General features: G+C 40.5%; 1 protein-coding gene across 5 annotated transcripts in view; it reads left to right on the forward strand.

Annotated features, from left to right (window-relative positions):
- Positions 1-15,427, forward strand: part of LOC102784658 (A-type potassium channel modulatory protein DPP6-like) — a 252,396-nt gene that overhangs the window by 125,762 nt on the left and 111,207 nt on the right. The window contains exon 1 of one of the 5 annotated variants that reach the window (XM_006799204.3): positions 7,475-7,790. The exons of the other annotated variants lie outside the window; for them this stretch is intronic. Coding sequence (XP_006799267.2) covers positions 7,734-7,790 — 57 coding nt within the window. The 5' untranslated portion in view covers positions 7,475-7,733. Of the gene's footprint in view, positions 1-7,474; positions 7,791-15,427 lie in introns of those variants that run through there. 5 annotated transcript variants of the gene reach the window in all.

A 15,427-nucleotide genomic window follows, 5' to 3' on the forward strand; every position in this document is an offset into this window, starting at 1 on the left:
GCATAAAATTCAAAGCAATTGGGAACTAAATTTTCAGCATGAGAGTGTGGACACAGCACACCTGGTTTAATTAATCACATGGTTATTTTGCTACATTCAAGACAGTCTCAGTTTCAGTGTCTTTCATAAATGTTCCCTGGACTTCTTTTATGGGCTCTTTAGTGTATTTTTAATACTATCATTTTATCAGCTAGGACAAGACTGATAAAAACATGTCAGCACTCCCTCAGAAATTACATTCTTACCATTTGGATGTAAATTAAAGGAAATGAATGAACTTTATATGAGTCTTTGGATTTCAGTTCAGGGACTTTTAATACAATTGAGCTTGGTTCAGTTGAATCACTGCACAGGCACTCAGTGAGATTTATGTGGGATTTAGCAGGTGGGGAAATCCTTAGATTCAGTGTAGCGGGGGCAAGCGACTAACCTGTTTTCTTTGTGGCCAAACCTGTGCGATCAGCTGACCTCTGCTGCTCTGAGCATTATTTTTTGTGACAAGTGAAGCTAAAGAGCATCAACAAAATCAAATGGCTCACTGCCATCTTTGACCTAACCTAACAGTGAGGATTGAAGGTAGATACTATGCCATAGCAGTAAACTATCATAACAGAGGGCCAGCTCTTCTTTACCCTGGTGGGTTATTCACACACAACCTTGAAAAAACACACAAAAAAAACAATGAATTTATTGTTAAATTCACATTGTGAATTAAGCAGGAAAGTTTAATCTAGCCTGCCGGGAATTCTAAAATGAATGGCATTGTACAAACTTTTAATTTCCTCCAGTTTCTCAAATTCATTTCCTAAGCATCACGCTTCATGTACTGCCACCTCTCCATGTGAATATGTGCTGACTGCAAAAATCCAAACTCTGTACCAGAACCTTGCAAGGCAGATGGCAAAGTTTCATGTTGAAAACCATTTCAAGCAACACAGTTCATCTTCCTCTGCTTCTGTAGTGCTAGCTAGATGCGGAGGGTAGTCTGAGTATCACGATAACGAGCTTTTCCACGTGTGCACACGTGAAAGAGTGGCAGGAATGACAAAGAGTGGTGGGAAGGTTGTTGACTGTGGGATGCCACTTTATTAGCTTTATTATGAACAAAACTAACAGATTTATTACTTGTTTCAGGATCGTTCCAGTTCATTATGTGTATGGGTAATTGAAAAAGTTCCAGTTGCCTATATATACAGACACCTATTCTGATGTTTTTTGGGCATCTCCTGCGTAGAACCAGGACAACACAGTCTCAGGGCGTATGTCTGTGAAGGTTCTCGGTCATCCAGGTCATCGTAGTCAAAGGAGCTTGCAAAGAAAAGCGTCTGGACTTCTTTAAGTTACTTGAAGACGTTTCACCTCTCATCCGAGAAGCTTCTTCAGTTCTAAGGTCAAATGGTGGAGAGTCCCAGATATAAACCTGGTGGGAGTGTCCCCCCACAGAGGGACAAAAGGACCCCCTGATGATCCTCTAATCGCCTGAGCCAAGGTGTGGAACTGGGTCCCAATCAGCCAGAGTTTCGGGTGAGTTCATTGTGAAACCTGGCCCCACCTTATCATGCGATTTCCTGAGGTCAGATGGCCCAGGGTGTGAGTGGGCGTTAAGGCGTCTGGGAAGGGATCTCAAAACTGGATTATAGATGGCAGAGAGTTGGTTTCGTAAACCACCGCCTCTGTTCAAAGATGGTCGCTCACAGTGGACATAGATGGCTTCTTTCACTCCTCTTTCAAACCATCTGTCCTCTCTGTCCAAAATGTGAACATTGGCATCCTCGAAAGAGTGTCCTTTATCCTTAAGATGCAGATGGACAGCTGAGTCTTGTCCTGTGGAGGTGGCTCTTCTGTGTTGTGCCATGCGCTTGTGAAGTGGCTGTTTGGTCTCTCCAATGTAGAGGTCTGGGCATTCCTCGCTGCACTGTACAGCATACACCACATTGTTAAGTCTGTGTTTTGGCGTTTTGTCTTTCGGGTGAACCAGTTTTTGTCTGAGTGTGTTGCTGGGTCTGAAGTACACCGGGATGTCATGCTTGGAGAAAACCCTCCTGAGTTTCTCTGATACACCGGGCAGTCTCAGGGCAGTTCATCAAATAGTCATAATTTTATAATAATAATAATTTTCAATTTATTGGTGTTTTTGGACCCCAATTTGCAAAGTTTCACACAATTTACCACAAAATTGAGTGTTTTACACCCTCAAAGGGCAAGAAAGTCCACATTTGGAGGATGGACAGCGCTGGTGGTGAAGTGAAACATTTCACCGTAAATGTGGCGCACTTTTTCACTTCAGTTATACTATTTTTTAAAAGGTATTGATGTCTAATTTTAGAAACTACTTGTTTGGTTTAGAGACCAAAAACTATTGAATTAGATTTAGAAAAATGCCATGATTAGTATATTTGTTTATATTTAAATACATTAGTATTTTAAAAAATAAAAGTCTTATCATTTCATAACTTCATGCTAGATTGAGAGAAATTCAATATATATATTAGCTGAAACCATTTAAATACTATGCTATTTCTTTCTGAGCAGCCAAATAATATGTGAGAGAAGATATAAGCTGGCAACACACTTGTGAACTCATAAGGTCATGCGATCATTTAATAGGAGAGTGATCACGAACTCAGAAGGTTAAAGTGAGAGTAAAAGTAACACACGACCTCTCTCACCTCTCATTTTATCCTCCTGAGCTGAACCAGCTAACACTAATCATTAGTGCGCCATGGGGTTATATTGCTGACATAGGGCAGAGGAAGGATCATTATAGACCCATATGTTTCTTCACAATAATGGTGTATGTGGTCATTTTTTGGCTATAGGGACTCTGCCTCGTTCTTTCAACTGTGTCTGCTTGGATGTTATTTCAGCCTTTCAAGCCTTTTATTAGCACACATTGAGCTATTTTCTTTCAACAAAAGACGTAATCTGAAACAAAGCAGATTTCCATGAAATGTGCATGATGCCTCTCATGCCCACTGGTGTTACCAGGGATTTAATGCTTTGATTCTCCAAATATCTCCATTTTTAAAAAGCTGTACAGCCAAAGTACTCAAGAAAAACAGAACAAGATAAATAAAAACTGTTTGCTTTGGACAGAGTTTGCCTTGGTCTCTGTTTCTGAAATTACGCTGAAAAAAGAAAGCTGTTATTGAATTCAATTTGTGCAACAATTTTTGGAGGCTTTCTTAAAAAATTACAATCGATTGTTCTTGCCCTTGCAGACTGTTCTGAACAAATGCACATACAATTACAGAATGACGGACTGGAAGTGTGCAGGGTAAACTGGAAAAGCTTCTCTAATAATAGCAATTATTATCTATATAATCATTCAGTAGCCATTTTTTCTCTAATATTACAAAGTTAGTGTCAGGGTGAAAATAATGCATCAATGTTTAGTATTTAAAGGTTGTGGCAAGCATGTATTAATCTGAGGTTTTAATTAGGCAAAGCTCTTTCACTTCATCGGGTTGGCTGCTGGCTTTCCATTGGCAGTGAAATGATGAGGCAGAAGTGAGCGGATGGCTCCATTTGTTTAGACAGGTTGGCACTGCCAGTCAGTTAATTCCTAACTTTTCAGGAATGTGTATTTAAACAGAGCCACCCACCCCCCCCAGGAGCATTCATCACTGCCGTCTGGTGTCCATTTGTCAACATCGGAGACGTGAGGTTTGTACGCTCGCTCCTTAACACAGCCACAGCGAGGTAGTGATTGTGTTCTTGGCCACGGCGGTACAACGACACAGCATCCGTCATCGGCCAATGGGGCTTTGGCCAAAAGTGGCCATCATTAGTCTGGAGCTGATTGATTGGCTGTTGAGAAGTTGTTTCGGTTTCATACATCATCCTGTTGATGGTAAGCACAGGCTGAGTTGCCAGGGAAGGCTTCTAATGTGGATGAAGCTGTGAACACCGGGTGGCTTTCATTCTTGTTCATGTGTCAGAATTCTGCACACAACCATTAAGTTTTTGTAGCCAACAAATTAGGACCAACAAATTTGAAATGTTTCAAAATTTTGAAAAATGCTGCCAGCTATGAGAGAGTGCATAATGTAGTCCAAATTTTCAGCACTGCACATCACTCTTCATGGCCTACTGTACACAGCCAGAAGAATGTTGGCCTCTTATGTTTTTTGTATGGTCTACCACCCTAATCCAAACTGAAGTGTAGTTTTTAACTTAGTTACTTTAGTTTTTAATAAGTTTTATTTACCCTAAATGATGTTGTGGCATATAAATGGCACGCTACTTCTGGTAGATTTTGTATGTTCGCGTAACGTATATTCAGTTTTCTTCATGTCACTACGTGGTGTTACATGACACAGGAAGTGCTTAACAGTTAAAATAAAAGACTAGGATGTCATTATTTCAACTAAAGTGCTAGAAAACATGCATTGTAAAAATACACAAAAGGACTTACTGGCAATGTTATTCACTGACTATTTCACACACGCACACTTATGTGTCCTCAAGGGGAATTTGGAAATACATGACCCTGTGTAAAATATTAATGAAACAGAATTCAGAAAATTGTTCTGAAACATTATATTAAATTAAAACTCAGAAGTTTGACTGTTTTTTTTTATTAGAAGCTTTTTAAATTTCATTCCAGCAACACATTTAATAAATGATAGGACAGCAACAAAAGACAACATAGGCTAATAGTGCAAAAGTTTTAGAATAATGTTTCTCAGTATAAGATTGCAAAGAATTTGTGGATTTTATCATGCAGTACGAGGATTATTTAAAAGATTCTGAGAATCTAAAGGGATCCAAGGGACCTGGTTTAAAACTAATATTAAATCTTTGTGCTCTCGGGCAGCGCTGAAATAAAAACAGATCCATTGCTCTGTGTGTTTGACTTATCGTGACACAAAAGATATGACAAAAGAGGCACCAAACTGTTGAGCAGCTAAAATCCTATATGAAGCAAGAATAGCTTGTTGGCTTTGCAAAGCACAGCAATTGATCTCCTCTGTTAAAAAAACACTTTGAGATTGCTTTTTAAAGAAAAGGTGATGCAACAGAGTGGGAAACATCACCCTCGCATCACCCTTCAGAAACTGCGGATCTACTGGGATTTTCTCACAAAACCATCTCTAGGGTTTACAGAGATTTCTCGGTAAAAGTGCCTTATTGATGCCAGAGGTCATCGGAAAATGACCAGACTGCTTTGAGCAAAAATTCATCGCAACCAAAGTATGCAGAAAGGCATCTCTGAACACATGAAACCTTGGCGCAAATGGGTTATAGCAGTAGAAGAACACACTGATTATCACTCTTGTCAGTTAAGAACAGGAAACTGAGACATTTTGTGCAGGTTTACAAAAAAAATTGGACAATAGAAGATTGGGAAAAGATTACCTGGTATCACCAGTCTTCATTTTAGCTGCTACATTTGGATGGTAGGTTGTAAATTTGTCATAAAGAACATCCTGCCTTGTATCAATGGGTCAGGCTGGTGGTGGTGTAAAAGTGTGGGGGATATTTATTTTTTAGCTCATGACCATTATTTAAACATGACACCTGCCTTCCTGCGTATTGTTGCTCGTCATGTAGCCATCTTCTGATGTCAGATGACGTCCCATATCGCAAAGCTCAAATCATCTCTAAACTGGTTTCTTTAACATGGCAGTGAGTTCATTGTACACACTCACACAGACATAGAGTTGCTTAACCAGTCTCTGAACTATCCGAGGACTAACCCATCACAGGTGGTAAGCCTAGCCCTATATTTTAGAGAAAGTCCAAACTGACTTTTGGGGGGAAATTGTGTTCACAAACCAAAAATGCATATTCAGATTGGGTTAGAGTTAGGGTTTCCACCAGTGATGACTTAGACCTCAGAATGTTAATCACGTCGGTAGCTTTGGACACTTTGCAAAAAGCAAGAAATGTCTAACAGCTGTGCTTGCTACCAATGGTTACTCCACCAGGTAGTAAATAACATGTTCCAAGGGGATAAAATAGTTCATCAACTCTCGAAACAAACCTACCATTGACATATAGACCTCACATTTTTTGTGATTGAATCGAATTATGAATTCAACACCAGGTGAAATACTTCCTATATTATTCCCTCTCTTTTAGATCGGTTCACAGAGAGAACCCCATTTCTTTGGGGAATGCTCAAGTTGTTATTTGTCAATGTAAAGATAACATAAGTCAGCATGACTGAAAATAGAAAACAGCAATTTGGCAGAAAACAATGCAATAATATCACATGCAGGGATATTTTAAAGGTTTTCTTTCTTTCTTTTTTATTTTGAGGCGATCTATTTTAGAACAACGGGGCTTTTTTCGGTGTCTTGCACTCTGCTGGTCACAAAAAGCAACACTGCAGATTTTCATTTGGGATTTCAAAGGTAATTGACTTCACCCAGTTGCCACCTGATTTTAATTAACAGTGCAGCACACTCAGTTGCAAACCTGCAATATAAAGAGTCAAACTGGAGACCAAGGTATTAATTAACATTAAGTACATCTAGGAGCAAATCAAAGTAAGTCATTTCCTGACGGTGTTTAATAGAGATTGTACATGATTTCTTGGAGATGTAATTAACTGAACAAGCCCATGAAAAAATTCTTAGTTCTTATCATGAAATGCAGACAGCAAAATTGGTTCCTTTCTGTTTTACTGCAGTGTAAACTTTTCCTGCTCCTGCTTCAGTCTTAAAGATTCAGTTTAAGTCTCAGACTGGCAGAACTGTTTTAAATGCAGTTTTTGCCCAAGCACTAACAAGTCCCGCTTTATTGCAGGCTTCTCCATCCTCTGGGTCATAACTTTTTACAGCCACTCATGTCTTGAGCATAATTTCAAACATTCTCACTACTGAATGTGATTACTTTATTACTGCTGCTGCTCCCGAATAACATTTAATACTGTTACATTACATCCAGGCTACTTAGTGTTTCAGTGCCATTACTAATGCATCAGTGCAGCAAGGCATTGAATTTCCTTTTTTTCATAATTACAACAAGAAACGTAATCAGTGCAAAAATTGTTGTATGAAAATGCTGCAGGCATACTGAAGAAAATCAAAGACTAATTTCCCATCGCAAAGTTTACCCGGCAGCTTTACCGCAGCACTGCCTCTGAAAAATAAACGAATGTGGGAATGGACTTAATGAGATGGCGAGCTGGCTTTATTTTTGCAATGAAGGAATCTAAATAAGGCGATGAGACTTTATGATAATGACTGTTCGTGTTTAAAATGGGAGCGTTTTACTGTCCTCGTGAATCTAAACGAATATTTTACGAACTTGTATTCCTCGCGAGTTCTGAATTAAAGTTTGAGCCGCGTGATTTCAACGTGCATCTTTAATTGCAATCCACTCAGTCTGCATCACTTGCAAGTCAAGCGTTTTGCGCGCACGCAGAGTCCCGCACGGAGCGTTTAAAGAAGAGATGCGTGACTCTCTCTCTCCCTCTCTCTCTCTGCTATCTCCTCCTCCCCCTCTCCTCTTTGGCTTCCACTGAAAATCTTTTTTTTTCTTTGCCGTTTCCCTTCCCGAGCAGCGAGTCCTTATACCACTTGTTATCTCACACCTTGGTCACTGCACACGAAGCTTGTGGGCGCCGGAAAAAGACCGTTTTCCTTTTTCTTCTTTTTTTTGACTTACTGGTTCTGCACCGGTGTGTGTGTGTGCGTCTCTCTGTGTGTGTCTTTCAGTATTTGCATTTTTTCCCTTGCTCCTGCCGGGGAAACAACAGTTTCTCCCAGCTTTAGGGAATCATGACCACAGCAAAGGAAGGCAATGCACCGTCGAAAGCGACTCAACAGCAAGATCAGGTACGGATGAGCTTTCCTGTCACCTCCTCGCATATTAATTACACCGTTAACCTGTGCTGCCCCTCCGCTTTGCTTGGCCAACACGGGGTTTATTTGCATGACACGCTGCAGCGACTTTTTTCACAGACTGAAATGGTGTGCGGAGGGCAGAAACGTGTATAATTTGGTACTCTGAGCTCGTTTAAAGCGGTTGCACAGGGAGTCATTCGTGGAAGTGAAAGGCTAGCCGGTGCTGTCAGATCATCACCGCCGGTAGATTTATTTTACAGCTTCCGTTGTAATCGTCTTTATTATTCAGCGGTAATTATTGTGTGACTTTACGCACGGGAGACAAGGAGCAGTTTGTGTTGTCCATTGCGTCCAGTGCGCTTCACCTTGCAGCAGCAGAGCACGCAAATGAGCCCAATTAACCCAACTTGAATCGCGTTGGAAGGCCTGCAAAAGTGCGACTAATGATTATATCACTTTTAAATTATCACGTCATCTTCACTCATCTTCTGATCTTTTTTCCCCAGACGTGCTCGTTTTTTGTGCTCTCTTCAGTCTGCAGGCTGAGAACACTGTTGCATTTTTTTTGATGTGGTGGTGCAGGGTGGCTCTGTTCTGTTTTTATTCGCTACCTCCATCACTCAGCAATGATGGAGCATCTGCTGACCCGCCTCCACTGAGGTACCACAGCCGGCGGACACTTCAGGGGAAATCATTTTAAGCACGAATGTTTCGTGTTGCGATGACAAAGAGCCCTTTTTATTGTGCCATGTTAATGTCAAGGTTAACAAATAATGTGCCTCCACCTACAGCACAGAGCCCTTGAATTTGAATAATGATGCAAAATAATTGCTTCTTACCTACAAACGTTTAACATTTTTTGAAAGTTTTTTGGAATTGTAGCAAAATAAAATTAAGAAACTCGTAAATTCCGTGGTTCCATTACAAATATGCTCTGACAGATGTTAGTTTGGATATCTGGACATCCAGATCCTCTAATCCTGTTGTTCTGTGTTCATTCTACTGCATACAGCCACATTCAAGACTGTTTTAGGTGAATCCCTATATATCACATCTCACCCCCTCCAGCCAGTCTGTCAACTTAAACTTTAACATTAGATGGCATCTGTCACTGTTGTCCTCCACCTGTGTGCCGCACCTGTCTAATAATGACAGAAAAGGTGAGAGGGACACTTGGTTTTATCCTGCCAAGCAGACAATCTCCCCCATGCTGTGATTTAGCAGCAGACTGTCGCTCACACCCTTGGAGGCAGTCAAAGGTCCCCAAGTAGCTCCCTGCACACTGTGCACGTGCATTACAGACTGTGCAGGCACAAACATCAACATCACCAAGGAGTAGATTAGACTGTCCTGAAATTAACTGTGCAAATCAATGGAAAATGCTTCTGGAGAAACCGTGAGGGTTTTTGTTTGCTCCTGTCTTGTGCCATGGTAATTTAAATAGGTTGTTCTGGAGTGTTGGTAAGACAAAAGAAGAAATGTAAAGACATACCCTCAGGCTCTAATTAGATGTGTGTTTTGAAAGGATGAAATAGAGCTGCAACACTTATTTTCATAATTATTTTTACCCCCAACAAATCAATGAGTTGAGTTTCCAGAAAATGGCAAAAGCCCCGTCTCACAAGTTTCAAGCTCCCAAGGTGACAACCTCAGAATATAATATTAGTTTGGTCTGAACAACAACGCTGAATACAAAGCCGTTTCATTTTCAGCAGTACAACAAAGAGCTGAGAAACAGCTCATTCAAAAACTTGGAATGGATGTTTTTGCTTAATAAACGATCCAGCTGATATATCTTCTGGCTTATCAAATAATCAAGTTTTATTTTTTGTTTGTTTTTTTCCCCCCAAATCAAAAGTGTCTTTTATCAGCTGGCTCTTTCAGATGGATGGTCCTTCTGATCACAAGATCAGCTGAGACCTGGGGGGGGGGTTGTTTGTGATAATTACCAAAAAGACCTGGTCATTCTTAAACATCAGCAGATGGCAGTTTGTGACTTTCCGTGGACTTTCCTGAGACTTGAATAGGGTGATCAAACAATGGCCTGAAGCATATTATTTTTTAAACCTCCAGTCTAACAAAGACGTGCGTTTTTGCAAACACTTTACATCAGGAGACACGGCCACTGTGATTACATGTGCTCCTGCAGTGATCCGCTGATTGATGGTCTGCTAGCAGGGCTTGTGGTCCAGGGACAGAGGATGGAGATAGAGGGCAGCTCACTAGAGATAACAGCAGCAGCTCTTCAGTAATCACCTAGCTGCAGCAGCACAGAGTCACATCGCTAGCCCTCATTACTGAAACAAGGTAGAGGTTCTGAAGGTGTGAGAGGTCGAGACGAGGCAGGGGAGGCAATGCATTTGCAGAGGTGAGACACTGGATTAATTGAAAGCTGTTGTCAAAATACACATATCTTTGGTGTTTCATCGCTGTCTAGGTAATGAACCAGAGTGCTGTGATTGGGGAACCTGCAGGTTTGACGCACGGCAGTTGTTGAAATTAAAATCCGCTGCATGATATGGACAACAGGGGCAAGATAGTTGTGTTTAAAGGGAAGAACAAACCCTGCTGGCTTGGTAAACACGCCTGGGCTGCGAACGGTTGCATTATACAGATTTCAGTTATTTTTCTCGCAGCCATTCGACGCTCAGTGCGGCTTTAAAGCAGAGATCACAGCACCCAGCTTTTAATGGGTGAGACTTCTGCAGATTCACCTCCACCCTTCATCCTAATAATCAGGCCTTTTTTTCCCCACACTCTTTGGAAACCATAGAAGGTAACACAGCCTAAAGAGAGAGACTTAGATGTGGTGAGAGACGAGCTGAAAAGCAAAGTCTTCCCTCTTAGACCTGAATTTGTGCAGTCTCGTACTAGCAGAACAGAAAAGGGTTTTATTTTTTGGTGGTGGGGGGTGGGGGATTCAATGCCAAAAACTCAGATCATGCCATTGCGGCAGCTTGAGCAACAGCTGAGTGGAGCAGGCTGTGGGTGTTGAAGAGGATAGACATCTAAGGGCCAAAGAAAGAATCAAGGCATAGCATGGGTAGGATGCAAGGGCTATGATCTTACTTACTTACTCTCTCTCTCACAGCAAGACTTTGGTGTTCTGAATTAGTTATAAAAAGGACTTGCCTTCCAGTAGCATGTATTTTTTTCTAAGAGAGGCTGCTTACTTAGTATCGTGATAGTATTCAGCGTCATGTCGATCTTAAGTGAGGTTTCTGAAGGGGTGCTGTTCTCAAATATTGATAAGCTGTTGTTCACTTGAAATGGAGCCTGTCTGCCACGAGCTGATAAATTCAAACATAAAACCTGAAGATGCTCACTTGAAAGTCAAACCGAAATATTGATGTGAAGAAGTCAGAAGGGAACACGCTCTTTTTACGATGGTGAAAGGTTCAAAAATTGGGAAGTGGGTGATATTTCATTTTAGCATGCTTCCTGTTGTATTGCAAAGATAAGCGTGGCTTTAATCAGCCCGTGCTTTGTTTCATTCACCTTGGTGTGGTGCCTCGGTAGCCTGCCGATGAAGAGCACGCGTGACAAGTGCTCAAACAGATGTTGATTAAAGTAGCAACTTGCACACAAGACACAGTGGGGCTAGAGTGGGATCATCTGCACTGCACCTGCATTGACATTTGTGCTTTTGCATGAACTTTCCTGCAGAATGTGATTTCAACATTGTCAATGTAATGTGCATTATGTCGATTTTTCTACTTTCTAACAACTGTCACAGGTTAAGTATTAATTTGTAAGCGTGACTAAAATGTGCCAGATTAGCTTACAGTGAATGTAGACCCTGACACGTGTTTAAAACAGCACAATTACACGGCAAAATAAATTAATTTCAATGCGGTTATCAGTGGATTAGCTTGCCTGGGAGCTTGCAGTGAGGCTCAGTGTGGGGGATTGGATGGAGAATGCTAATGTAGCTTATTAGCTCTGTTTTGTTTTTGTTTTTCAGTCAAATTTTATGCAAGCTTCTATTATGGAGAAGAAAATACTTTTAAAAAGTTTCCAGGTGGTTATGAGACTGAGCTAAATCTCAATAGTATGTCTTTTCAAAAAAACAGACTCAATGTTACCGGTGTAACCATTCTCCAAATCCATTATACCTTGATTTTTGGGCCACAATTAATTCATTCGCCCAAGTTTTTATTTAGCAGGATTTTGGGAAGAAAAGACTATCACGTGCATCATCACTTGAATGATGAGTGGATCGTGTGCTAAGAATAAACTGAATCATTCTGATGTGTTGCAGCTCGCTCTTTAGCTGGAAGATTTTTAAACATTACAGTTTTCCACAGATGAGCACACTTTTACCATCACTGACAGCCCTACAGTGATCACTAGCTAAAGCAATGCAGGCGCAACACTTTATGGCTTATTCACATTTTCAAAAGCTTTTATTACATTTCTCATGTATTTACGCTGCTATTTCTGGCTTCTCGATTCATATGGGGGTTTCGTAAGGTTGCAATTTTCATCACATTTTTGATAGAAGGCACTGAGATAATAAATGCAATTTACTTACTTTTAATTACATTTTTTAACAACTTTCAATAAGTATTATGGGCAACAAGTTAAGGGATCTGCCATGCTGTTTTAGGCAAAAAAATAAAGAATTTCTAGAAGCAGCCACATCATATCAGTGACTTTCAACCTGCAATGCAATGCTGCTAATGTCTAATGTCAAGGGAGCGTATCCTGTTGTAAATCCTTAACCAGACAGTCAACGTGCATTAACAGAATGCATGTTTTTTGGGTAAAGTCATGTTCCCTGTCAGAAGCATTGTTTTTATTTCAGCTCAGATGCATTATCAATACTGTGTTTGTGAAAACTAAAAGGATAGTGTGGACAGGTTTTTTTGTTTGTTTGTTTGTTTGTTTTTGCTTAAACCAAGTGTAAACGGCTATTTTAGCCATTAGACCCCATTTATTCTGGTTATTTGAAGACTATCTCACAAGTACCCCTGGCAAGATATGAAGCTGCTATGCCCAAGCTGATTTGCAGCCAACGCCTGTACACTGGGATTAATAGGAAATTGAACAGACCTCTAGATTATTTCTGTAGCATCCTTCTGTTTCTCTGCCATGGGAGTCACCTAATCCTGCTGATATGTCTTTGTCATCTAATTACAACACAGAGGCAACCACAGAGAATGTGTTTTCCCACAAGTGGCTGAGCTAATCGGCTTGCTACAGAGAAAATAGAAGAGAAGATCGGTGGAACTATGTGACTAACTGGTGATATGTTAGCTACAGTCTTGGGTTATTTTCTGAAGGTAGTTACGAGGCTCATCCCATGTATGTTGGAGAGCAGACTGTGAGACTGACAGACAGGTTGTTGTCAGTTTAATGTCTATTTCCATGTAACTCATACCCTCAACTATGGGCCAGGAGCTCCGGGTAGTGACAAAAAGATTGAGACTGTGGATATAAACATTGGAAATGATCTTCTTTCGAGGGGTAAGGTGAGGAGCTTGGTCATTCAGGAGGGGCTCAGAAGAGATGCGCCCCTCCACGTTGGAAGGGGCTGGTTGAGTTGGTTCAGGCATCTAACTAGGATGCCTTCTGGGCATCTCCTAGTTGAGGTATTTGTGCATGTCATGTCAGGAAGAGGCCTTAGGGCAGACCCAGCACATGCTGGAGAGCTTAGTCCCAGCTGGCTTTGGAGCGCTTCGGTGTCTGGTGCCTCAGTAGTTGGACAGATGGAGTTACCAAGCTTCAGGGAAAAGTTCTGACCACCACCTTGCTTCCTCAGTGTGATACAGTGAGAAGTTCTGTATAGGGAAACTTTTATCCACCTTCTGGCATGCTATTTAAACAGATATTTATGAGGTTCTTCTGAAGTCCTCAGTCTACATTTTCTGTATGATGGATTTTCCAGTTTTGAGTGACTTTGCCTCCAACTAGCATACTAGAGTACATTTCCTTCGGGAAATGCACAAACTTCTTTTAAAACCACACAACTGCAAACTTGGCGTGGAACTTTGCTCACTTCCACATAGATTTCTCCTGTTGTGATAAACCAACTAGCAAACGTGCTGTCAGGGCAGTCAGTTTTTATCACATACACTTTTCCCCTTTTTTCTTTCTTCTCACTTTGTTGAATCTTTTTAGGGTAGCCACTTTTTAATAAGAGAGATAAGCAGAATAGCTGAAATAGATTCGGGAAAAGTAAGAGTGACAAGATTATTCAGTTTTGGAATGCTAATAGATGATAGGCCAGTTCCTCCTGTTTACTGACTGCCCTTGACTGATAAGAGGGAATGGAAGATGGATTTAGAGGAGAATTGGATGTCCCTAATGTTTGTGCCATAGTTCATCTAAAGGGCAATTATGAACAATTGAGCCGTAATGTTGGGGTCTGAAGTGGAGATTAGAGGCGAGATTGCCAGGCAGCTAGCATGGCAATTCATCATGATTGTTGTCATGATTTAAATGTTCTTTGCCGAAATGGCTTATAAAGCATGGGAGTGGGGGATGGGAGGGGGGCTTTAATACAGCAATAAATATTCAGTGTTTGGAGCAACGGTCAAACTAAATGTCATGACAATCCTCCATCTCACTAACAGTCAGTGTAGACATCGCGTGTGTGTGTGTGCGTGTGTGTGTGTGTGTGGCTTCATGAAAACACCTCAGGAGGAGTTTCCAAATAGTGTGTAAAACTGCCTCATTTAGGAAAAGTTCAGCAATTCTTTCTGTCAGGTGTTGGGGGAAAATATGTTTTTGCTCCTTTGTTGCATTCTAATTGTGTCTCTAAGCTACGCGAGTCAGCACAGAATATGCATAGAGATGCTATTAAACAATGTTCCGCTTTTTCCTTTATGAACGTGAGCCATCATATTTCCATAAATGAACCAACTGGCCCAGAAGTCTAAGTCATGCCTTTTTCTCCTCGCCCTCTTTCAAATTGATATAAATAAGGTAAAGGCATTTAGAATATTATTATATCTAATCTAATGTGTTTTATAAATGAACTGCAATCGCTTTTTGAATTAGAACTTTTCAGATTTAATGGCCTACATGGAGCCTAATCTTCTGGTTAGTCATTTTTAAAAGCCCAATGGGAATAAAAATGAGAAATGTAAAACACCTTAATCAGCAGGGAAAAAAGGAAAAAATATATATAAAAAATGTAGATGTGGGACCCAATACAAGTAGAATTTTGCAATTCTTGATACCAAAGCAAAATGATTATATGATGTATGTAAACTTGAACTTGTTAATTCAAAAGCAGTTGTAAATCACTGCTTTGGTGGTAGAAGACTAGTTTCGGATTTTTAAGACCATTACTCACACTGAAGTTTGGCGACTTAAAAATCTGATATTAGCCATTATTTATTTTCTTTCAGACACGTGGAATATAAACAGATTTCCCTAAAATGTCGTATGTGTAGTTATTTTTTAATCTTTACTAAGATAGCATGAAAGCACAGTTAAAAAAAATTATCCTATTTTATTGTTACGACAGGTCTTAGATTACTCTGATTTTGTTTGGATCAGCTGATGATCTTTGTAGGGGCAACATCAACGTTCATAACATAATTAAGGAGTGTTTCTCCCATCGCTTCTTTATTTTTTAAATTTTCTTTATCAGCCACTACGAATGCCAATCCTGATGT

This window comes from Neolamprologus brichardi, chromosome 9 (assembly GCF_056152115.1).
Source record: "Neolamprologus brichardi isolate AB-2024 chromosome 9, ASM5615211v1, whole genome shotgun sequence".
In the NCBI taxonomy this organism is placed as follows: Eukaryota; Metazoa; Chordata; class Actinopteri; order Cichliformes; family Cichlidae; genus Neolamprologus; species Neolamprologus brichardi.